This window comes from Staurois parvus, unplaced genomic scaffold (genome assembly GCF_062004578.1).
Source record: "Staurois parvus isolate SC_StPar_1 unplaced genomic scaffold, SC_StPar_1.0 ptg000734l, whole genome shotgun sequence".
Taxonomy (NCBI): domain Eukaryota; kingdom Metazoa; phylum Chordata; class Amphibia; order Anura; family Ranidae; genus Staurois; species Staurois parvus.
Genome location: NW_028318530.1, coordinates 3,075,978 through 3,101,241, shown reverse-complemented (window position 1 = coordinate 3,101,241; position 25,264 = coordinate 3,075,978). Strand labels below are relative to the sequence as shown.

General features: G+C 39.6%; 1 protein-coding gene across 1 annotated transcript in view; it reads right to left on the bottom strand.

Annotated features, from left to right (window-relative positions):
• Positions 1 to 2,665: 2,665 nt before the first annotated feature.
• SMIM14 (small integral membrane protein 14) overlaps positions 2,666 to 25,264 on the bottom strand; it is a 56,405-nt gene continuing 33,806 nt past the window's right edge. Inside the window, exons 4-5 of the mRNA XM_089654030.1 lie at positions 6,407 to 6,561; positions 2,666 to 4,876 (exon numbers count right to left, since the gene is read on the bottom strand). Of these exons, the coding sequence (XP_089510156.1) occupies positions 4,838 to 4,876; positions 6,407 to 6,561 (194 nt within the window). The 3' untranslated portion in view covers positions 2,666 to 4,837. The remainder of the gene's footprint in view (positions 4,877 to 6,406; positions 6,562 to 25,264) is intronic.

Here is a 25,264-nt window from a genome sequence, read left to right as displayed (position 1 = left end):
TCTGAATTCAAATACAAGAATGTCCCTCAGTATGTTTAACAAGATAGCAATATTTGATTAACCTTGGGGCTAAAGCAGCTGGCAGTGCCCCAGACTGGAATACACCCAGGGCAGTTGTGACATGTCTATTGCATAAAAGGTAACAAAACCACAAAGAGGTTTGACTTGGGTATGCGTGTTCATTCCCGTGTAGATTTGTCCGCTTTGTCATAGTACCTGTATTAGTAACATAACACAATGGGCAAGCCTGGATATTAAAGCTGAAGAGCTTTAGTACACAAACTTACTCATGCTTTGTGGTATTCATGATAGGTTATTTAATATTTGTTGTCCAGGGAACACTGAAAGAGGCAGGTAGGAATTTTCAGAATGCTTTTGGATGGCAGTATGCTCTCTTTTCTCCATGTATATAGCTCCTGCATTTGTCAAGGTCTCCATTTTTGGCAATTAGAGGAAGGACAGTCAGATTCCTTCCCCAGTCCACTTGTGCATTCTTCTCTTAGATACAGCAATTTATGTTTGGTGACTGTAAAGGTCATATCAGCCAAGTGATTCCTTCTGAATCACTTGGCTGATATGACCTTGGGTGTAACAGACTCCTATAGAGTCCTTCACTTTCTGGTGAGCAAGAAGTGAAACATTTTGGCCCAGCAAAGGAATGACAGCCATTAAGGGAAGATAATTCACGCTGGTGATCATGTCACCAACCAGGGCTGGAAACAACTGTCAGAAACCAGAGCAAGTCTGGACACTTCGAAAAGGCCAGGCCAGCCATAGGAAAGAGGTTGGAAGGGTCAACCATCAAAATAGCTAGAGAACCATGAACAATACTAACCACATATGCACTGAAAAAGCTTTTGGGGGACTAATAGCAACCATAAAGGAAAGTCAATTTTGGATAAACTAAACTAACTAAAAATGGTAACTAAAACTGCTTTTCCACTTCCTGGAGACATAACAGAGTAGTTAACCCTTGCATGGCAGATGAAGCCTCCCTGCAAGGGAGGTCTAATACTTTTCCCAGAATTCAGCTTTAACTGTTGCTTTAAACAGTCGGTTATGTACACAGGGGTATTTTTTAATCTGAGCTTGAAAAGGCTAGTCTTTAGTTTCTCGTTTTTTTTGCATTTACAGGCAATTTAAAGGAAACCTTCCTTGAGAACCGCTAACCAATTGACATCTTGGAGCTGTGATAAGGACTTCTGACTTTACTCTGACATTCCTAATATGCCTACTTAGGTTTAGGCAAGTGGCTGAAAAAATTATAGACAGCATTTGAGCCAGGCAACTTGCATTTCAGGAAGAGGTAAACAGTGGCAGGCCCTGTATTTCTCTTAGTAAAAGGTGTACTTTAATATCGTTTGCACATATCATAGTCTTGGTGATGAACAAAACACCTGCTTTCGCTGTTCTAGGTCAGTGTCTCAGCAAGTAGTGCAGCAAAGAACAGGGGGGCAGCTCAAACCATGTACATACAAAAGGATACAGCTGCCCCATTATTTCTAGCAAGATAAATTCTAATTAAAACTACAGGCACCAATCTCATCAAAGTCTTCAGAGTAGGCCAATAGTTAGTATACAGTACTGATCATGACATTTTATTTGCATTTAGATTTGTTTTCTTTTATTTTACAGGTACTAAAAACAACATAGCCAAATTACTTATTCACTACTGACTTGGTCATGTTTTGTCTCTTAGGTGCAACACCCCCAGAACCTGTTCCTGACACGGTTTAGTCTCTCCCTCGATGATACATTCCTCGATCCTGTCCCTGCCACTGTGACATACAGTAACACACAAATTCTGTGTATCAGCAATGTCCATAAACGCTTGTGAGATGAACTCCTTCAGTTTGCCCAGTGTGTGAGGCTTCCTTTCAAAAATCTTATCCTTTTGCTATGCCCCCAAAAAAGAAGCCCATAGGTGTTAAGTCAGGTGAACATGGCAGCCACTCAATATGGCCAAGTAACCCAGTCAAATGCTGTTGGTGATGTCAAGATAATCTCATATCAACAAAGCAAAATAGGCAAGGGCCACATTATAATTTAGCGATGTATACCTACTGTTGGCCCACCCTGTATAGTCAACAATCCCAGACTAGACCTGAAGGTTGCTTGGAAGGCTTAGAAAAACCGATAGTTTTTTACATCCTTAAAAAAAGGCTTGCTTAACATAATAGTCAAGATTAAAAAAAAAAAAAAAAGAACAAATATTTTGTCCTAAGAACCAAAAGCTGTAATGGGGTCTAAAATTTGAAACTAAATTTTAGCCATTACCACTCCCCTCTGCTGTTCCCAAAATTAACCACTTAATAAAAGGCTGCAAAAATTTCCTCAAAAAAAGTTCAGTTTACTAGTACCTCTATTTACAGGTAAGAGCAACTGGGGGGTGGGTTTCATTTGGGGAACCAACTGCCTTCTCAGGCATAGGCAAGCTGAGGAAATGCCCCAGATTGCCGAAAGAAACTGTAGCACCCCTCCCCAGTATGAACAGTGTGATATGCAAATACATATACTTTACTTATTATAATCCCCAGTGCCTCCTATACAAGAAAAAAAAAGTCTTACTTCATCTAAATTACACCAGATACCAATTTCCAGCCATAACCATTCATGACTTTAACACAAAAAAACAAAACACACACAACTACAAAGGGTAGAGATGTTGAGTTACAAATTGTATCAATGTTTGAAAAATACTTTTTTGCATGATTTACTTTCCTGGTACACATACCTTCTAGTACAGTTTTGTAGAATGCTATGCAGCAGCATACAGTGGTTTACAATTCTCCAAATTAGAATCAGATTTTACAAAGTGGTATACACAGATACGAAATGTCACTGAATTTAAAAAGTGCAATAAGGGTGGCTCCTACATTGTGTTATAAGAATCCTATTGGGATTTCAAATTTACCATTATTATACCTTTCATTAAAGAAGCAATCATGTTACATAACAGTTATAAAGATTTACATTATATAATAGTCCAATTAACATTTTCAGCATATACCATTGCAGTTATTAATTTCTGCAAATATAAAAGATTCCAGAATAATTTCTCATTACTATAGTTATGCACACATAAAAAAGGAATGTAAATATGATAGAGATGCCAAGTAAAGGCAGCTAGTTGAGAATTGAATATTTGTGTTACCATTAATAAATGTCGTACTTCAATGGATTAAAACGCTATGGGGTTGATTTACTAAACCTGGAGAGTGCAAAAACTGGTGTGGCTCTGTATAGAAACAAATTAGCTTCCAGGTTTGTTATTTTTTGTTGTCCAAGCTTAATTCAAGAAACTGACTGGCTACCATGTACAGCTGGGCCAGATTTTGCTCTCTCCAGTTTTAGTATAATTAACCCCAATGAGCCGATTTACTCAAGGAGTAGAAACTGTTTATCAAGGGTCCATTCACACCACTATGGTGCAGTAATGCACAATATATATACACTTGTGCAATTCATTGTGAATGGTACCCCATTGCAGGTCTACTTTTTATTGTACATTATTGGTTATTCAAAGTGAACACAGCTTCGGCTACTCTACTAAGCATAGTAAATGTTCACTTTGCTAAGTGAACAGTCGTTATTCCTTTACTGGAAACACACTTTTTCATGTTTGTGTGCATTTTTTTCCCCCTTTTTCATTTTTCATTGCATAAGCTTCTTGTTCAAGCTTGAACAGTAAACCCAAACTTGATCCATTTATTTGGTGGCCTTTAAGGTACACATACAACAATCTGCTCTTTCTCATTACAGTTACTGAAAACTGTATAGTGTGAAGACCTCCCTGATTCGATATAATCTTCAAACAAGTATTGTTAGATTGTCAAATTATCTACTTGATAGTTAACCTACAGGAGATTGTCTAGTTACATTGTATGCTTTGTGTGGCCAGCTTTACATTTAGTTGTAGGAATCCTCCTGCACATTGAAACCACAAGGCTTTGTTGTACAGGTGGTTTTCAATATTCAGATGTTAACCAGACCCATGAGCATGAACAAACTGAGATATAGATCTTCTTTCTTCTATTCTTTCATTTGTTCTTAAACCTTAGATTGGAACTAGGTTTAAAAAACTGCAGGACTGTGAGATCTCTACTTTCTGGCTTGTTGTCCACCACTGCTGAAAACACATATACAGCATAGTGTGAAGAAATATTTACACAAAAAAACCCCAAAAAGGTCACTGGTCCCTCTTTCTAAAGCTGGAAAATAAAGTGAAGGACATGTAAAAAACAAATATTTTATATTATATAATTTTATATTATAATTTTATTTTATATAATTTTCTGTAATGGCCTGTGCTACCACGTAAACCTCAATACATTTACATGCAACCAGAATCAGACAAGGTCTGCAGTTGCATTGGTCATATGAAGTAATTGTTTATTGTGACCTCTTTGAATGCTAATAACCAACACCATATGTAATTATTTTTGACATGTTTACATTACAGTAAACACATGTGCATATACAATTTAACATTGTACAGAATATGACAAAATGTAGAGTCTGAAAACATATATTAAGGCTAAAAAGTCCAGTAACAGACATAAGCAATGCAAGAGCAATACAGTATTGTAATCTGCTTCGGATTGTAAGGTAAGAAATACACCAGAAAAGGAAAAAAAGAAAAAAAAAAAGTTCAGTATTTATTAAAAAAAAAAAGGAGAAGACTAGAGATGACTCCAGATCTGTTTGGCATCTCAAGATTTGACACCATTACCGGCATCAGTGAAAGAAAAGAATAGTCAACTGTTAAGAGTAGTCTGGCCATTCTGGTTTCATTTGGTCGTGCAAAACTGTAGCAGTTTGAAAGCCCCTGGAGATGCTAGTCTACTGGAGGGGCTGGAGGTTCATGACTGTGATCCTGCAGATAAAAGATAATACAGTGTTCATGGGTTACTCTTATGACTCTTATTACAATTATATTGTACTGAAATAAATTCATGCCAAATATAAAGAGCCTTAAGTGTATAAAAAAAAATGTTTTTTCTTGTTGCCCAGTCTAGCCAGATTAGTTTTTCATGGACACATGCTGCAATAAAACACAAAAGAACGATTTTCATTGGATGTCAGTCAACGTGAACCATTCTTTCTTCAGTTACTCCTATTTACAGCCCAACCTTGTTAATATTTACATGGTTAGTGCAGTTAAGCGATTTGTGCTAGGTGTCTCCAACACGTAATTGAAAGAGAAAAGGAAATGAGTTACGGGAATGGGTCATACACCCATGAATCAGCCTAGTATTATTCTTATAATATTATTTAACTTTCTCAGCACTATACACCAATTTAAAGAGATGGGAGCATGTTGACAATGGGTTAAAGGGTTTGTGCCAGAATGCAGTACATGAAAAGACGCCACTCTCCCAACCCTTGGCCTATTGTAGGCTGAAGCAGATTTGATTTCCACACTATGGTGGCTAGTTGAGAGAGTAGTGTCTTTTTCATGTACTGTATACATGGTTTTGGATGAGCTTCTTGACAGCCTGTTTCTTCATTTGAGGATCTCAGGAACATTACACCTGGCTTTGAGTGGTGTACTAAGTCCAGCATTAAGGACCGTACCAGATTGGCAATTAATCCCTGGGAGTTGGTTTGCAAAACACTCTGCCCACCCAATCCTCAGACTGGTGCAAGTGCTTTGTGAATGGTGAAGTGTGTCTACAAATTCCTACACCAGCACAACAAGGGGGTTGCATTTACCCTCATGTTTTAAAAACTCAGTAGGAATGGAATTGTGATTTCACTCACTGAATGTCTTTCTCAGCAACTGGTGTAGATTTGTGGGTTTTGAAGTGTCCAGAATGCACAGGTCATTCCTTGTCCATACCTAGTCTCTCCTTGCTAACAGGGTGTATGGGCACAGTAGGATGCAATAATGAACCCACAAAGCAAAACATGCATGCTCATCACCCCTTCCACAAATAACATGTTGTCTTGATAGATCTAACAGTCAATGGGTGTTTGCATCACAAGTTTACATAGGAGTCACTAACAAACAACCCTCAGGTAGAAGCAATGCACAACAGTGTATAAATAAACTCAGGAACCCAAAAAACACTACACTTCAGTATGGTTAAAAGAGAAGCTACAGTTATACCTTTTATACAGTAGTACAAAAATAGCAACAGTAATGATCTCATTCAATGTTGTGGGTTGGCAGTCCATATATATATAATGTATACACACAATGCTAAAAAAATGTCATGAGATTAAAATCAGATGAACCCAACAACTGTTTAATGCAGATAAAAAAAAAAAAGAAAAAGAGCATTTTTTAAATGCTCTTGTAAAGTTACAATTACTTAGTCCACTAAAGTTTAGTGATATGTACAGGAAAGAGTGGTGTAGTAGAGGCAAAAGGACATGCATGGATAGGAAGTACAGCACTCACGTTGTGTGGGCTAGTTGGCTTTCCAGTTGCCCTGGCTCCTCGGAGGCTCCTGGGTCTGAGCAGGTATAGAGTAAAACCAATGACGAGCCAGGCCATAACAATCATAGCAATGTTAAAGCCACCATCAGAAGAAGAAGAAGTATTGGGTCCAGGCACTGATGAGGAAAGGAAACCAATTGTAAATTTGTTTCTGAACTTTACGCTGTAGTATCCTGTACATTTCCTACTTTAAAAAAAAGTAGCTGGTGGGGGACCTGAGAAGAGGAGGATCATGGCTGCTCTGTGCAAAACCATTACACAGAGCAGGTAAATATAATAGCTTTATTATTTTTTAAAAATGAAAATCATCTTTTTACAATCACTTTAAAGGCAGAAGCCAAAAAAACTGTAGAATTTAAGTTTTCCTTTAAAAATGTCCAATGACAATATGCCTTTTTCTCACTCCAATGTACAGTAAAGATATTACCTGTTGATCCTAACTTACCCCTCATGTTGACACCATTTTCTGTACAGTACCATCAACACTATTTGGTCACCTTGCAAATACTGATCTGCCCAGGGTTGTCAACACACAGAAGCAAGGACACTTCACTAGCTATGCAGAAGCCCTGTGCTTGTAGGCTGCTTCCTTCCCAGTTTGAAGTGTCATACAGCTCCTCCATCCGTCCCCTACTTTGCCTTTCTGTGGTGGACAGGGAAGCAGAGGTGATGAGGTCACAGCAGGGCCCTCCTTTCCCTCTTGTATTGAACTGTATTGTTGCTGTATTGTCTCCCGTTCTATTGTAAAGTGCTGAGCAAACTGTTGGCGCTATATAAATCCTGTATAATAATAATAATATTAATAATAATCACGTATCAACGTCAGCTGCTCAAAAAGAGCTCTACCTTCTGCCTATTCAGGAACTCAACATGGTTAAGAGCCCACAATGAGTGGGAAAAAAAAAAGAAGGGTACTTGAATGGAGAAGAGACTTCTAAAATTAAAGCTGTAATAGAAAGACCATTCAGACTTTCATTATGATATGCCTTTCCATCTATAAATAATTATTCTGTTTTGGATACAGTGAAAAAGAGCTGGAACATCTCAGAATTGCTTTCTATGTCCACTCACTTATACGGGCGGCTGTACACAACACCTGCAGCTCCCCATGCAGGGAAAAGCACTGGGGATTTTGAGTACGAGGACTTTGTAGTCTCTGGATGTCCATGTGCAGGAGGCCTTAGTCTCAGCTGGGAAGACACAGTGCTGGGTTACTGGTCTCATGGCTTCTGTTAAGGGATCTGATATTCAAACAACAGCAATTCTGCATCCTGACCCACCACTTCAGAGTCAATGTATTATGGCACTGCTTGTTTGACTGGCCTCATAGGTTCCAAATTATTCTAAGTATTATGAGAAAACATTTTTCTCTGTTCTGTATTGTCTTTTCTCAAGTTCTCTGTTGCTGAGGACTTTCCACAGTATTAAGGGTAGCATAGTGACAAATTAAAAATAAATGCTTGTTCACCATTTTTAAGTTGAACATTGTCTCCAGTATGTCATGTAAGGTTAGAAAAAAAAAAGAAAAAACACAAACAAAACACTGGCAAAACTACAGACTGAGGCAAGGCAAGTGTTGTAAGCACAGGAGACCTGGACTTTGCCAGTAAGGAAAAGTTTATCCAATTGCAAATGATAGTGCACACAAGCTATGGTTTAATCAATAGCCCAGTAAAAATGAAGTAAAAAAGAAAAAAGCAAGGGGAAAAAAAAAAAAAGAAGTAAAAACACAGCCAAAACAACAATAATTGGGGGGGGGGGGGCATTTACTAAAACTGGTGTACATAGAATCTGTTGCAGCGGTGCATAGTAGCCAATCAGCTTCCGTCAAAGCTTAATTGATCAAGCTGAAGTTAGAAGCGGACTGGTTACTATGCACAGCTGTACCAGATTCCATGTGCAGCGGTTTTAGTAAATGTCCCCCAATGTGACAGTGTAAAGGATGAAATGCTATAGCTGTAAGGAATGGCTGTTTTTAGGCTTGATGTGGTGGAAGCCTATTAGCTTCCTCTGTGTCAGAATGTTCATATTATTCTGTACAACTGAGAAACTACAGCCATAGCAGCCCATCCTGCAGATTTGGGACCCTAGGGGCACAGAGGGCCTGATCCATGTCTGAAAAGGGATCGTAAAAGGATCAACGCATTGGTTGAGTGTGCAGATTTTTCTACACATGGAGTCATCTATCCAAAACCAGCTTCATTCTGACCACCCCCCAAGGAGAAGCTTCTCTTTAGTTCATAGCATAGGCATGACGGAGCAGTAAATCATTGGGGGGGGGTAGAGTCTGAGCACCTGCAGATAAAATGGATAAATCAGATTTCATTGGTACAACTTGTAAGTGTTCAATCACAATGGTCACTGTTAATTATCGAGAACTAAAAAAAAAAAAAAGTTTGCTGTTAAGTATAGAGTAGAAGAGGATTTGAATACCTATCAGGTTTTTATTGGAATTTGTGTACTCCATAGGGAATTTATCCTTCTTTATTTGTCACATTTACCATTAATCACCAAAAATTTCAAAATGTGTTCCAACCAGAACAAAAATAGAGCGGAAATCCTCTAATGTGAACACTTGTTATGGTGACCATAGTGAGGGATTTCCATTGTTTTGACTATGGAACACAAAAAAAAACAAACAAAAACCACCACACCCGCACACACTAGTTCCACTTTAAAGTGTTACCCTGCATTCACTATATCTGGTCTCCCACAGTACACAGAACATGGAAATTTTATTATTTTAGTAAATATAAACTGCTAAATATCTTTTCCTATCAGCAGTTAGAGCAGTCTTGTGACTTCTATCAGTGTTCAGCAGAGCACTGGTTAAAGCTTGTAGGAGGAGTTTTCTTTATGCTCTAGGAGGATGCAGAATCCTGGACTTCTATATGGACAGTGCTGATCACATGCACTCTCCCAAGAAAAAAAAAATAAAACTATCTAGCAATACACACCAAACTGAGCATGTGCAGAGTGTCACCACATGATATGTCTTATCAGGAGAAAAGAGATGGACACTGGAAGAAGGCAAGGATCATAAAAGCCAGGATAAAACAGCGTTTTTACACAATGCAGAGGATTAACTCCTTTGGTTCCACATGAATATAACAATGATGCTTTACTGCATATACAGACTGATTTTACTGTTGTATGTTTAGTAACACTTTAAGGGATATGACAGGGCTCTACAGAGGTGTGTGATAGGTTGCCCATCATTCACTATCAATTTTAGAATGGTTTAAATGGGGGCTGCATTACAAACCATCTATTACTGATGGGGGCCCAATCAATTTTTTGCTATAAGGGTCCAATTTTTTCTAGTAAAGCATCAGATTTGAGATATTCCTCTTCTCCACTTGTATAGAACGATTTTCTAATTGTGTATAGGGTTCTTGTTCAAAGCACAAAAAACAAAAGAAAAAACTGAAATGCACATGAGCAAAAATATGTTCTGTCAGGTCTTATTTAGAAGACCATAGTGTAGTGTGTGTGTTTTTCTAGTGTATGTGAATGTTTTTCTACTATAGGAAAATGTTGTTTCCACAGGGAAAATTCTGAAACAGTTGATGGCACAATTGTATAAAAAACAAGCAAAAAAAAAAAAAAACTCCCAAAAAACCAGACATCAATTTTGATTTTCGTTCGACAGATTTTAAGGCCAGCCTTAGTCACTAGTTTACAAATAAGCAAAAGTGGTTTTGTGAAGGGTGACCCTAACCTAATTATGTGCAACAGCCAAAAATCAAGCCTGCTATGAAGAGAACAAAAAAGGGGTTGAAATGTGAGAAGTAGTATCAGAAGTTTAGATCTACATTAAAAATAAATAGATGTATTTATATATATATATATATATATATATATATATATATATATACATACATACATATACACACACACACACACATATATATATATATATATATATATATACACACACACACACATATATATATACACATATATATATGTATATACAGTCATGGCCGAAATTGTTGGCACCCTTGATATTTTTCCTGAAAATCAAGTATTTCACACAAAAAAGGTATTGCATTAACACATGTTTTGCTATACACATGTTTATTCCCTTTGTATGTATTGGAACAAATATAAAACAGAGGCAGAAAAGCAAATATGACATAATGTCACACAAAACCCCAAAAATGGGCTGGACAAAAGTATTGGCACCCTTAACTTAATATTTGGTTGCACACCCTTTGGAAAACATAACTGAAATCAGTCGCTTCCTATAACCATCAATAAGCTTCTGACACCTCTCACCCGGAATTTTGGACCACTCTTCCTTTGCAAACAGCTCCAGGTCTCTCTTATTGGAAGGACACCTTTTCCCAACAGCAATTTTAAGATCTCTCCACAGGTGTTCAATGGGATTTAGATCTGGGCTCATTGCTGGCCACTTCAGAACTCTCCAGCGCTTCTTTGCCATCCATTTCTGAGTGCTTTTTGACGTATGTTTGGGGTCATTGTCCTGCTGGAAGACCCAGGATCTTGGACGCAAACCCAGCTTTCTGACACTGGGCCCTACAGTGCGACCCAAAATCCTTTGGTAATCCTCAGATTTCATGATGCCTTGCACACAGTCAAGGCACCCAGTGCCAGAGGCAGCAAAACAACCCCAAAACATCATTGAACCTCCACCATATTTTACCGTAGGTACTGTGTTTTGTTCTTTGTAGGCCTCATTCCGTTTTCGGTAAACAGTAGAATGATGTGCTTTACCGAAAAGCTCTATCTTGGTCTCATCTGTCCACAAGACGTTTTCCCAGAAGGCTTTTGGCTTACTCAAGTACATTTTGGCAAACTGTAGTCTTGCTTTTTTATGTCTCTGTGTCAGCAGTGGGGTCCTCCTGGGTCTCCTGCCATAGCGTTTCATTTCATTTAAATGTCGACGGATAGTTCGCGCTGACACTGATGCTCCCTGAGCCTGCAGGACAGCTTGAATGTCTTTGGAACATGTTTGGGGCTGCTTATCCACCATCCGGACTATTCTGCGTTGCAATCTTTCATCAATTTTCCTCATCCGTCCACGACCAGGGAGATTAGCTACAGTGCCATGGGTTGCAAACTTCTTGATAATGTTGCGCACTGTGGACAAAGGCAAATCTAGTTCTCTGGAGATGGACTTGTAACCTTGAGATTGTTGATATTTTGCCACAATTTTGGTTCTCAGGTCCTCAGACAGTTCTCGTCTCCTCTTTCTGTTGTCCATGCTTAGTGTGGCACAGACAGACACACAATGCAAAGGTTAAGTGAACGTCTCTCCTTTTTATCTGCTTTCAGGTGTGATTTCTATATTGCCCACACCTGTTACTTGCCCCAGGTGAGTTTACAGGAGCATCACATGCTTGTAACATTCTTATTTATCCGCAGTTGTGAAAGGGTGCCAATACTTTTGTCCAGCCCATTTTTGGAGGTTTGTGTGACATTATGTCGAATTTGCTTTCTTTCCTCCCTTTTTTTGTTTTGTCCCAATACACACAAAGGGAATAAACATGTGTATAGCAAAACATGTGTTAATGCAATACGTTTCGTGAGAAATACATGATTTCCTGGAGAAATATCAAGGGTGCCAACAATTTCGGCCATGACTGTATATATATCTCTATCTATCTATCTATCTACATCTATAAGCAGATCTCGTACAATCCAAATATGCTTTAACTGGTATGGCTTTTATATGGTTCCTTAACTCCATAGAAAAACGACATCTAGAGCTTCGTTAGTTCTACTGAATTGTAAAAATCCTATAAAACACGGACATTTTTATGCCAAATACAAAGAAATGACAGAGACTAAGGGCTCGTTCACACTGTCTACACACAAAATTCACCGTTTCAGCATGCAGGCAGCTATCAGTTTTTAGGTACCATGAGCTGTGGTAAGGGAGCAGTGTGATGCGTTTTCAGGGCATAGCATGGTTTTTTCATTGTTTTTTTTGTTTTAACATTTGCAGTGTAAAAAATGACACTTGATTTATGTCTCTTACTACAGTGCACAGAGAGGCACTGCATGTGAAATGCCAATGCCCAGTTCACTACACCCCCCTCCAGTACAGGGTCTACGGGGCACAACGAAAACAATTGTTTAAAATATCCTGTAGCGGTGGCTGGCTTTTTCAAGTGAAAAAAAAAAAAATTAATAAAAATGCCAGTTACCACACTATATGTGAATAAGCCCGAATAGATAATTTTTGGCTACACAAATCAGCCTGGTAGACTTGCAGTGAGATACTAAAATCAAGAGAACACATTTTACAGAACTACTGAGTAAAAAGCAATGCCATTATTGCTCATTTAATGCAGAATAATCATTCTAATCAACCCAAAAGTATTCTGTGGCCCAATGTTTTTATATTAATTTAAGTGGTGACTTTTGAAAACTGGAGCAACCTTTTCCTTGCTCCCCATTTCCATGACAAATTTGAGGGAACACTTATCTTCATTACGGCTTTGTAATTGTTCCAACCACCTACTTCTGAAGACACCAAGTCATAAAAAGTAGACTTTGTCAATATCCCCAGAGGAAAGAATTCTAGCAGCCAATTTAAAAAAAAAAAAACGCAAGAAAAGTTCATAGCTAGGTGGAGAAACCTGTTGAATGCCAGAAGTGCAGCGATTGTGCCTTTTTGCCTTAGGCATCTTACAATATTTTAATAAAGATTGACACAGACAGTAATGCTCTTACAAATACGTACACACCTACACTGCAAAACAGACACCTGCCAACACAAAATGTGCAACCAGAACATAGCATACGTCAGCACCGACATGAACAATCAACAGTGTGTCAGCAAGAATACATCACAGCAAAACGTACCAAATACCTCACACACACTTCATATCATTGATCAGCACATCAGAATGTCCATACCCATGCCACCCCCATTTCTACTATTAGCTATAATGGAAAGACTGCATCTATTTTAGTCATGCAAACAATCATTTAAGACATAGGTTGGGCTTGGAACGTTACATTAATGAATTCTTCAATTGTGCTATTCTTAGAATGGAATATACAACCCTACATGGTTAAATAAGCATCTCCTTCCAACAAGATAATTCCCCGAGATCTGCTAGTCAGGTCCTCATCATCGGTGGGGTTGATTTACTAAAACTAGAGAGAGTGCAAAATCTGGTGCAGTTCTGTGTAGAAACCAATCAGCCTCAATCAGCTTCAATCAGCACAGTGGCTTAGTGGTTAGCACATCTGCCTTGCAGATCATGGGTTCGATTCCCAACCATGGCGCCTCCTGCATGGAGTTTGCATGTTCTCCCTGTGCTTGCGTAGGTTTCCTCTGGGTGCTCTGGTTTCCTTCCACACTCCTAAGACATGCTGGTAGGTTAATTGGCTCCTGTCTAAACTGTCCCTAGTATGTGTATGTATGAATGTGAGTTAGGGACCTTAGATTGTATGCCCCTTGAGGGTTAGGAACTGATGTGAATGTTCAATATATATATATATATGTAAAGCGCTGTGTAAATTGACAGAGCTATATAAGTACCTGAAATAAATAAATCTATTTTTCTTACAAAGCTTAACCTCCCTAGTGGTATGATTCTTTCCGATTTTTTGTGCTGAAAGCGGTACCATTTTTTGCATGGAAATATGTAGTTTTTTTATTGTAGGCTGTAATTTTTAGGAATAACTCACTGAAATCTGTCCGAACAAGAGTCTATTAAACATCCCGGGTATGATAAAATTTGAAACACGAAATCATAAATTATAATTTAATAAATAATCATAAAAAATAATAATATAATAATAATAAATTTAATTCAATAATATAATCAAACCAAAAACACTGAAATTTGAAATACAGAGGCAAATTTGCACATCGCTGATCAAAGTCGCAAAATCGTTTTCAGTGTCTGATGACGAATTTCCCCACAAATCATTATCACTCAATTCTGCAAGTGGTTCTGATTTACTATCGCTGCTCTAAAACCGCTTTTGACGTAAAGGGACGCTTTTTGGACGCCATGGACTTTTCTCAGTTTCCAGGCAGAAAGAACATTCAAAATGCAGGCAGGGCACAGGAGAAAGCACTCGGGACAAAATGTATGTGAAATGCATTGAAACAGCAATGACAGCAAAAATGACATTTTTTAAAAATTTCAAATTTCCCGCCGGTTCCGGCGCACGTACGTCCCGACGTCACAGGGACCGGAACACAGAAGCCGGATGCCGGCATCGGCCGGAGGAGATGGCTGGGGACGCTGCAGGGGACACATCGCAGGAGCGAAGGACAAGGTAAGTGCTGCAGGGACCCCCAGAACAGCGCCGCATGGTAAGCCCGAGTGTAGCTCGGGGTTACCGCTTTTGGTATAGAAATTTACCCCGAGCTACACTTGGGAATACCGCTAAGGAGGTTAACTGAACAAGCTGACGTCAGAAGCAGATTGGCTACCATGCACAGATGCACCAGATTTTGCACTCTCCAGTTTTAGGAAATATACTGTACATACACAGTATTTGGCAAGTAAAATTGTTCAAAAGATTGCCCTTTACCATAGTAAAATCAAGCTATAATTTGCTGCTGTTGCAAGGCTGGGCACTGAAAAATTGTCCTTTGTTAACATACTGACCCATCTATTTTTCTCTTCTATGCCTCACAGCAGGAAAATCTCATATTTGAGAGTGTTTGAAAAAAGACTGTTCCATCTGCCATCTTCAACCAGGGTGCCTTCTTGGTTCTTCAGGGACACCATGACAAAATGCCTATAAATCACCCCAAATTGTCCAAAAATGGTGTACAAGCCAGCAGGAAGATTAAACCTGCTTTTAATTTACACAAAGCAACACCATTTCATTGTATACAACTTGTGCACCATGTAGTCCAGCCACCAATGTCCTTGTACGTCCCCCTCAGCACTGGGGTCACATTAGCTGAGCCGCTCTCCCTCTGTACGATTCATATGAAAAATGGTTGCTTTGGCTGAGTCAGATTGATGCAATGCTCTGCAGCACACTGAAGACTTTTTGCTATAAGGGTTGTCAGTTCATACCGTAAAGTGTTACTAAACTCTGGACCCGGCGTTCACTATATCTGCTCTACCACAGTACATGGAAGTGCAATTATTTTAGTAAATATAAACTGCTAAATACCTTTTCTCATCAACAATTAGAGCAGTCTTGTGACAGTGTCCAGCAGAGCACTGGTTACAGCTTTTAGGAGATTTTATTCTCCCCTATTAGACTGCAGGATCCCTGACGCTCTGTCTGGACAGTGTTGATTGGCCCTGTGCTGATCACATGCACTCTCCCAAGAAAAAGAAAAAAACTCAAACAATACACACAAAACTGAGCATGTGCAGCTTGCCCCCAAGGCTCTGTTCTATCAGGAGATATATTGAGGACAGTAGAAGGGGAGGATCAGAGAAGACAGAATCAAACAGCCTTTTTCAAAATGTGGAGGAATAACCCCTTCGGTTCCACAGTGAGTATAACAAGCATTCTTTACTGCATATACAGACTAATTTTACAGTTGTGGGTTTAGGAACACTTTAATGTCTGAACACCTGCTAAAGCCTAGGTGACAGGTAATAGAATGTGATTCAACGAAAAAAGGTAGTCCTATATACACTGCTTCTTTAAAAGAAGGGCAAGCTGTTGATGAAATGGCCGATGAGTGCAGAGAGGAGCTGTGGAAGAGACATACAGAAGAGAGCTGTGCCTAGTGGGGTAGGGATGAGTTGTGGAAGAGGGTGCAGAGCTGAAGATTCTCCTTTGCAGTGGATGAAATATAGATTATTTTTTCTTTGGGGGGGGGGGGGGGGTTTGTTCTTAAAAGGACAACAGCATGTGAAGTACTCCCGCCTTGTGTACCCTTTATGTGTACAACACTGTATATAGCACAGTATACAGAGTTCAGCAGTCAGGAGTATGTAGTGTACAGACCAGCAGGAGGAAAGCACTGACAAAGAGTATGTAACATATAGCACAACATAAAAAAGTGTAGTTCTCAGGTTTATGCAATGCATGGCAAAGCATATAGACTGCAGTGGTTAGAATTATCGAGGTGTAGGGGACAGGGCGTGGGATACTGAACATGTCCTGAAATACGGGTGTAACATGTTCAGAAGGTGAACCTATCGTTTAACTGTTGTACATTACATATTTATGGCCTCAGCAATTTGTGCTTGAACTGTACATTATAGTCTCCTGACCACTTCACTCTGTATACATGACACTCCTTACATCCGAACTCTGCATACTATATACTGCTAACCCTTAACTCTATGGTCAGGAGTATGTAATTACAAAAATTACAGTGTTTGTTTTCTCAACAATTTCAGGTGCCTACATAGTCCCTGGCTATTTTAATGATGTTTTTCCTTTAACCTCTTTAAAGTGGTACTAAAGTCTTTTTTTTCTTAACAATAACAAACATGTTATACTTACCTGCTGTGTGCAGTGGTTTTGCAAAGAGCAGCCCCCCCCAGTGCTCTTGGCTCCTCCATCCTGTCAATGCCTCCATAGCAAACAGCTTGCTATGGGGGCATCCAAGCATGCACACTCACGTCCATTCACACAGAGAGCTGTGGTTTTGCCCCGCCCAGTTAGCTCACTGGATGTGATTGACAGAAGAAGGAGCCAATGGCTCCTGCCTCAGCCAATCAGGAGGAGTGAGAGTCCCCAGAGAACCGCTGGATCAAAAGGGGGGCTCAGGTAAGTGTTAGGGGGGGCTACTACACACAGGTTTTTTACCTTCATGCACAGAATGCATGCGGGTAAAAAGCCTGGAGACTTTAGAACCACTAAGGCTTGGAAGGTAGCGCTGCATCTGTATCATGTGACCACTGTGATTGGCCAATCAGAAGGTTTTACCAAGAGCCGTTCTTGACAGCTCTGCCAGCGTACTAGGAGCATGGGTGCTCTCAGCACACTACATCCTGTCACCATGGACACATACAATAAGTATGATGGCAGGGTTTTAAAGCCCACCTTTCTTGCTGCCTTATATATGCATTACATGGTGAACAAGAAGTTAAAGTAGTTTCTAACAAGGTGTTAGTTTTCTGTCCTTATTCTGTGTGCAAAAACAAAAACACACACACAAATCACAATTAAAGAGTCGAGACATGGTAATTAAAGCATATTCCATGGTTATATGGACTGTGTGTGTGTATACATTTAAAGCCCCTCCCACTATCAGCGCAGTGCTGCCACACCCACCATGCTACACATTCTTAGATTTCCCAGGGGTGCCCCAGATCCTTTACAAACCCAGCAATACCCTTGGTTGCATCAAACATGAGACAAAAGATATAAATGGCCAGGTTTTGTTTGTCTCGGGATCCTGCTAGCTACAGGTGAAGAACTCAGCAATTAAACCTGTGGTGGTGAGGAAGTAACACATAAGTAAGATTTATTTATCAATCTGCTTACTCAGAGCTATGTAAGTGGAATTACTAATAAAAATGTGCTCCTTCTACCTAAAACCAGAAACTCTCATTTTAAAAACAGGAATAGCTAGTTTTGGCTTCTTCACCTAGAACTTTCCACATTCCTGAGCACACCTTGAAAAGATTTATTTTCTAGTGGCTAACAAAGTTTACTAAATCTGACACCACCATTACATTCAATTCAAAAGAGGTCTGAGAAAAGGTAGGAGAGATGAGGTGCCCCAGGTAGGGAGAAGTCAAACCTGCAAGCACAGAAGTACGTAGATCTGACTCCAGTTAATTTGCTAAAATATATAGAGGTCAGTCATTCGTTTGCACATACGTGGAAAGTTTATACACATTTTCTGGGACTGCCCAGATATTCAACTATACTGGAGGGTTGGTTTAGCCTGTATTCAATCCATCACCATCATACCTCTTCCAGAAAAGTGTTTACCTTTTGGACTTGATGGATACTTTAGCGCCATCCGTACTCTACTTACCTTATTGTTTTTCTATGCTAGAAAGCTTATACTTTTTTCTTGGATAAAGACCACAGCACTGACCTTACAAGCCTCAAAGGCCCCAGTTATTACAGCTTTACTCTTCTACAAAGTCACTTACTCCAACAGAGGAGTAGCTTCCAAGTTTGATAAAGTTTGGAGAAGGTGGATAAGCTGTTTCCACTGTGTCTGATTAACCGCATGAAATATTTATGTGCATTTCCAATGGACCTAGTACATTATGCTGTAAATGGACCGCAGCTCAGCTTTGTTATAATGTGGTCTTATTTCCTTTGGGATTTTCTTACCTCTTCCTAACTGGAGGAAAGTTCAAAACTAATCTTGGAAAGTAATATTTTATTGAAAGGGTAGTTGATACTTGGAATAAACGTCCAGCAGAGGAAGTAAGCCAATCAACAGTAAAAGGCTTCAAACGTGCTCGGGCCAAACCTAGTTCTATGCTCAGACAAAAAAGTTATCAAAAATGGGCTGACTAAACGGACCAATTGGGTCTTTTTTTCTGCTGTCACTTTTCATTTTTTTTTTCTATGTGTAAGTTGATCTGGACTATGCTAGCTCTACTCTGGACTTATATGCTGGTTCCCATATTTGGATACTTTTGAGACTGTCCTTTGTACTATAAGCCATCCTTTTCAATGTCTTAAATCAGCTTGGAACATACTGTATTAGTTGCAAGTGTCAACATTGGTTGAAAGGTTTACTTATTTCATACATGCAGATGTTAAAACAAGAAATACAAATAAAATCCATGGCATTGGAAAAAAAAAAAAAGAAAAAAGCCAGGCAACCAGGTATTTGGGTATTTAGATGCATTTTCACTGACTGCAGTTCTGACCACTACCACTAAATTCTGCCTAGTAGAAGGATTTCTTCAAATCACTGACCAATCTAAATAAATCAAATAAAATTTGATATGTCAAATATATAAGACTCTACTGTGATACAGAACACAAACTGGTCTTGAGACTTTAATTTACATTACCATGGTACTTTAAACAAATGTATACAGATAATCTCTTTCTGGTGGGACAAAGATCTATTTTTATTGTGTGTTGCATTTTTAGACGTGTACACAGGAGTTTTGTCTGTAGTAGTCCATAAAGCCAGCCCACATGGATTGAAATTCGTCCAGTTCAGCAGGAATAGGCCAAATTACAAACTATGTATGGGCACTGAGGTTGTACACAAGTCAATTCTCTGATCCATGTCTGCTCAACAGTCCTGGTGGCTTTTCTCTGCTGGATCAGCACTGCAGGCTATAGCCTGCAAAACTGATCAGTCTATTCTGATGGTGCAGAAGTCTCCCTGCTGTCAGAATACAATAGCTCAGCAGGATGATTTTCCCATCAACCTGGAATGTGTGGATGGGGGAATCATGTCAGTTTTTTTAATTCAAACCACTGGTTGAACACAAAAGACTGGACTAATGTATGAGCTGCTTAATACAGGTGTGTTTTGGGAGTGTTCAGCAATTAGACTGGACCAGGGAAGAGTTGTTCTAGGCCACCAAATTAATTTTTTTTGCACATTTCCTCATTCATTCACAATTCTCTTCTTTGCTGTGTTTTTGTTATGTGAAATAGAGAGAAAGCATATGGGTCAGCACTGTAAGTGCACATTCACATAGATGAGGACCTGCATCCAATACGCATGACATGTGAAATAACATTGCTTCCTATGGTGCCTGTACACATACTGTATGTCCATTGCACTGGCAGTGCAGATTGAAAAAGAGTGCTGTGCGATTTCTGAGCAATGCAGTCCGGTTCAGGTACAGATTACAGGCTATTGACTTCCTCAGGTTCAGGAAATGTTCCATAGAACCCTAGGGTTCCTCCAGAGGTTACCGGGGTTCCTTGAGCAATTTCTGCCTCTCACATAAGTTTCCACTAACACCATTGATCTTTTTAGCGATCTATAAGGGAATAATTCTTCCCAGTGGCAAGTGTAAGAAGCATTTTTTTCCCACTGACATCACACTAATGTATCATGAGTTCATGTATCATGAGTTGTAGTCATTTTTAGCAGGGGTTCCCTGAGACTGGAAAGTTATTATGAGGGTTCCTCGGTGTTGAAAAGTTTGAGAAATGCTGATCTAGAGGATACAGTTCCACCTTTGAATTGCATTATTTGTCACATAAAAACCCATATGATTATATATTTAAGGAGAAAAATGGTGAGCAGCCCTGGAGTATGTTCCTTCAAAATCAGCAATTGCAGCTTATACATTTATATATATAAAAGGATAAATTTCCTTTAGGTTAGCTCAAGATAAAAACAAGACAAGCAGGGATAGTCTATGTGACCAAGTTAGTTTTCTTGTTTTTTTTTTTTTTTTTTTATAAATATTTATTTTTCAAGTCATATACAAATCATTTCAACATTTCTATTAAAATAGTTATCTAAACAGTAATGTCTCCTTATATAATTTAATTATATATATATATAACTTCCTTTTCCATCCCCCTCCCATACACCCCCACCTCTATCTCCCTATCCCCTCCCCTCCTCCCCACTCCCTCCCACGCTCCACCTTTTCTCTTGTCTCGTTAACTCCATATATTTCTATTGTTCCTAAACCCCATTCTAAACCCACTTCCAGGGGTGTTATCTCTTCATATATTTCACCTTTGCTTTGTATTCTTCCCAGTCTTTCCATTTTTTATTATACATCTCCAACTTGTCCTCATACGTATAGTACAATCTTTCTGTCCCGGATATCTGATTTACTCTACTCATCCAATCCTCCTCGGTTGGCACCTCTCTTTTCTTCCAGTACCTGGGGATCAGACTCTTTGCTGCAGTCAAGTAGTGCCATATCCCCAAACTCTTATAAGCTTTCGTTGAGAGTTCTGAGATATGGAGGAGACATAGTTCTGGATCCAATCCTATATTGATTTTAGTAATTTTCCCTATCAAATAAACTATCCTCCGCCAACACACCTGTATTTCTGGACACTCCCTCCACATATGATACCACGTGCCCACCTCTCAACAACCTCTCCAACACATCTGTGACATTTCCGTATTCATCTTGTGCTCCACGTTAGGGGTAATGTGCCATCTATTTAAACACTTATAGTTTATTTCTACTTCCCTCATACTAATATTTTCGTGAATTAAAGTGAGCATTTTCCTCTGCTCCCCTTCCTCTATTTTTCTTCCCATATCTCTATGTGCATTAATTTTGTGTCAGTGTCAAGTTCCATTAATATCTTGTGTATTTTTGCCAATGGGTTCCAGTCTTTTCTAGTTGTTATAGGCTTTGGGAGGCTCTCAAAAAAGTACTTCAGTTGGTAGTATCCTAATCTATCCATCTTATTAAAGACTTCTCCCATTCTTTCCTCCATATCCTTATATGACCCGATTTCCTCTCCTACCATTATGTCTCTCAATTGCGCCTCCTGTTTTATAATCCATTTCCCTGCTATACTGTCCATGCCCGGGATGAAATATTGTGTGTTCCTAAGTGGTATTAGTTGTGAATTAAAAACCCACCCCTTTTGTCTATGTAGTAAATCCCATTCTTTTAAAATGTTAAGAGTGTACATGCTAGTGCTCTCCTCTAATTCCGTATATTGTGCAGGTACCCAAATACTTTTACTTAAACTTATTCCACTCAGTGCTTTATCAATTTTAACCCAATTTTTCTCCGGATTATGGATCCAGTCAAAGATTCTCACGATAATCCCCGCTCTATATCTCCTAAAATATGGTACTCCCAATCCTCCTCTCTCTTTACTTCTAGTCAACGTCTCAACCTATTCTAGGTCTGCCTCTGGGAGTTTGATTGGAATCATTTGAAATTTGTATAATACTTTGGGAACAATTACCATCTTTATCAGGTTTATGCGCCCTATCCACGATGGATTTCCATTTCCCACCCTCCTCAGCTCCTCCTTGATCTCATTTAATAATGCTATATAATTGGCTTTATATAGGTTCTTAGTTGAGGCTGATAGTTTTATTCCTAAATATTTTAATTCTTTATCTCTCCAAAGGAAAGGAAATTCCTCTTGTAGTTTTTCTTTTTCACTATTTTTAAGGTTTATATTTAAGATTTCAGTCTTTGTCGGGTTAATTTTCAGGTTCGACAGTTCTCCATACTCCCTCAGTGTTTTCATTAAATTTGGAAGTGATGTTCTGGGGTTTCCAACATAAAACATCAGATCGTCTGCATACGCCACTACCTTATGTTCTCTATCTCCTATCTTTATTCCTTTTATATCTATATTCTTCCTAATCCTAGACAACAAGGGCTCCAGTGATAACACATATAACAATGGAGACAATGGACATCCCTGTCTTGTACCGTTTGACATCTTAAAATGCTCTGATCTTCCTCCATTTACCATTATGGTAGCGGTAGGCCCTCTATATAAAACTCTCCAATCCACCCTCTCATTCTGTCTCCCAGTCCTAACGCTTCCAGGGTATCCATCATAAAACCCCAACTTACTCTGTCGAATGCCTTCTCAGCATCTATCGACATCAGTATCATTGGGGTTTTCCCTTTTTTACCCTCCTGGATGAGCAACAGTGATCTCAGAGCATTATCTCTACCCTCTCTTCCCAGGACAAACCCCACCTGATCTCTGTGTATCCACTCTGGCATCAGTTCTTTTAGTCTATTTGCCAGCCCCTTTGCAAATATTTTAGTGTCTACATTCAATAGCGCTATTGGTCGATAACTTGCACATTGCGAGGGGTCTTTATCTTCCTTCTGTATCAGTACTATATTAGCCTGTAAAGATTCTCCCCTCATCTCCATCCCATTCCCCAAGGCGTTCATATAGATCATCTTGGGTATTAAAAGCTCTTTATATTTTTTATAATATTTAACCATATATCTGTCCGGACCCGGACTTTTCCCTCCCGCCATGCTTTTTAACGCTATTTCTATTTCCTCTGAAGTTATTTCTTCCTCTAAAGAGTTCAGTTGTATTTCTCTTAATTTCAGTAGGCCTGCGTCCTCTAGGTATATCTTTCTTTTCCCTCTATTTACTGTTTTCGTTTTCTTAAACATGTCCTGGGGTATGATATTATACAGCCCATTATAATACTCTTTAAATACTCTGGCAATATCCTTGGTTGAGTGTACAAATTCCCCCTTGGGATTTCTTATTTTCTCAATATAATTTCTATTTTTCTTCTTTCTTAAAGTTCTCATTAAATACTTTCCCGGCCTATCTCCCCATCTATACCTTTCACATGTTATTTTAATGAAGACTCTTCTTTTTTCTTCCTCCATTACATTCTCTAATTCTTCTTTCTTCTTTATTAACAGCTGCATTATCTCCTTAGATCTTTCCCTTTTGTGCACCTGTTCCAAGATCATATATTTCATTTAATAATCTGTTTATCTTTTCTCTCCTTTCTTTTTTCTTTTTTGCCCCCATTGCAATGAGAAGACCTCTGATGTAGGCTTTATGTCAGTGGTTCTCCACCTTCCTAATGCCGCGACCCTTTAATACAGTTCCTCATGTTGTGGTGACCCCCAACCATAAAATTATTTTCGTTGCTACTTCATAACTGTAATTTTGCAGTGGGAGGAGTAGTGCCACGTCATTGGTGTCAGTGGGGGGAGCAATAGTGCCCCATCGTTGGTGCCAGTGGGGGGAGCAATAGTGCCCCATCGTTGGTGCCAGTGGGGGGAGCAATAGTGCCCCATCGTTGGTGCCAGTGGGGGGAGGAATAGTGCCCCATCGTTGGTATTAGTGACACCAATGATTGGGCACTATTCCTCCCACTGACACCAATGATACTTACCTTGCTGACCCCTGCTCCAGCCTGGGCTCGCTTGCTCCCTCCCTCTCCCATGGTACAGACACTTACCGGTCAGCTGTCTTCCTTCTCCGGCCGCTCTCCTCCTCTTCACTCGCTCGATCTTCGCGGTGCCGCTCGGCTCCTCCTCTCCACCTCCTCGCCGGTGATTGGCTGCCTGTGTGCCTCTCCTGAGCTACAGTTCCGGTGGCCAATCACCGGCGAGGATTGATCCCGGGGGTGTGTCCAGATGACAGGGGCGGCATGTCATCCCACCCACACCTGGAGACGGATAGAGGAGCGGTGTCTCGGTTCCTAAGACCATCGGAAATATGTGTTTTCCGATGGTCTTAGGCGACCCCTGTGAAAGGGTCCTTCGACCCCCAAAGGGGTCGCGACCCACAGGTTGAGAACCTCTGCTTTATGTGCTTTCCACACCGTTGCAACCGACACATCCCCTGTCTCATTCTTTCAAAAAACCATTCAATTTCCCTCTCAATTCTTTGACCAATCTCTTCATCCATAAGGAGTGCCTCATTTATCTGCCACACCTATCCCTCTCGCTCCTCTCTACCCCATTTTAGCTTCATTGCAACCGGGGCATGGTCTGACAGGGTGCTTTCTCCTATCTTTACTTCCCCCACCAACTCTATCATTTGATGTTCTACTAATATGTAATCTAGTCTAGAATAAGTCTCATGTACATGCGAAAAGAAAGTATAATCTCTCTCCTTCATATTCCTGATTCTCCAGATATCCACCAGTTGACACTCATGCATCAGTTTCTTTAACCTTCTCAAGGACTTGCTTTCCTCTCTCCACATACCAGAATTAGTGTCCATCCGCAGATCCACACAGAGGTTAAAGTCTCCTGCTACAATCATACACCCTCTTTTAAAATCCATCAATCTCTTCAGCACTTCTCTCATGAATGTCTCTGGCTTCTTATTTGGACTGTATATATTTGCTATTGTGCACTCAATTCCCTGTAGTTTACCTCTCAAAAATAAAAACCTACCCTCCAGATCCGTTAATCTCTCCTCAACCTCAAACCTTATATTTTTAGCGCAGCCTATAGCAACTCCTTTTGCTCTTTTGATTGGCGAGTCCGCATAAAACCATGTTGG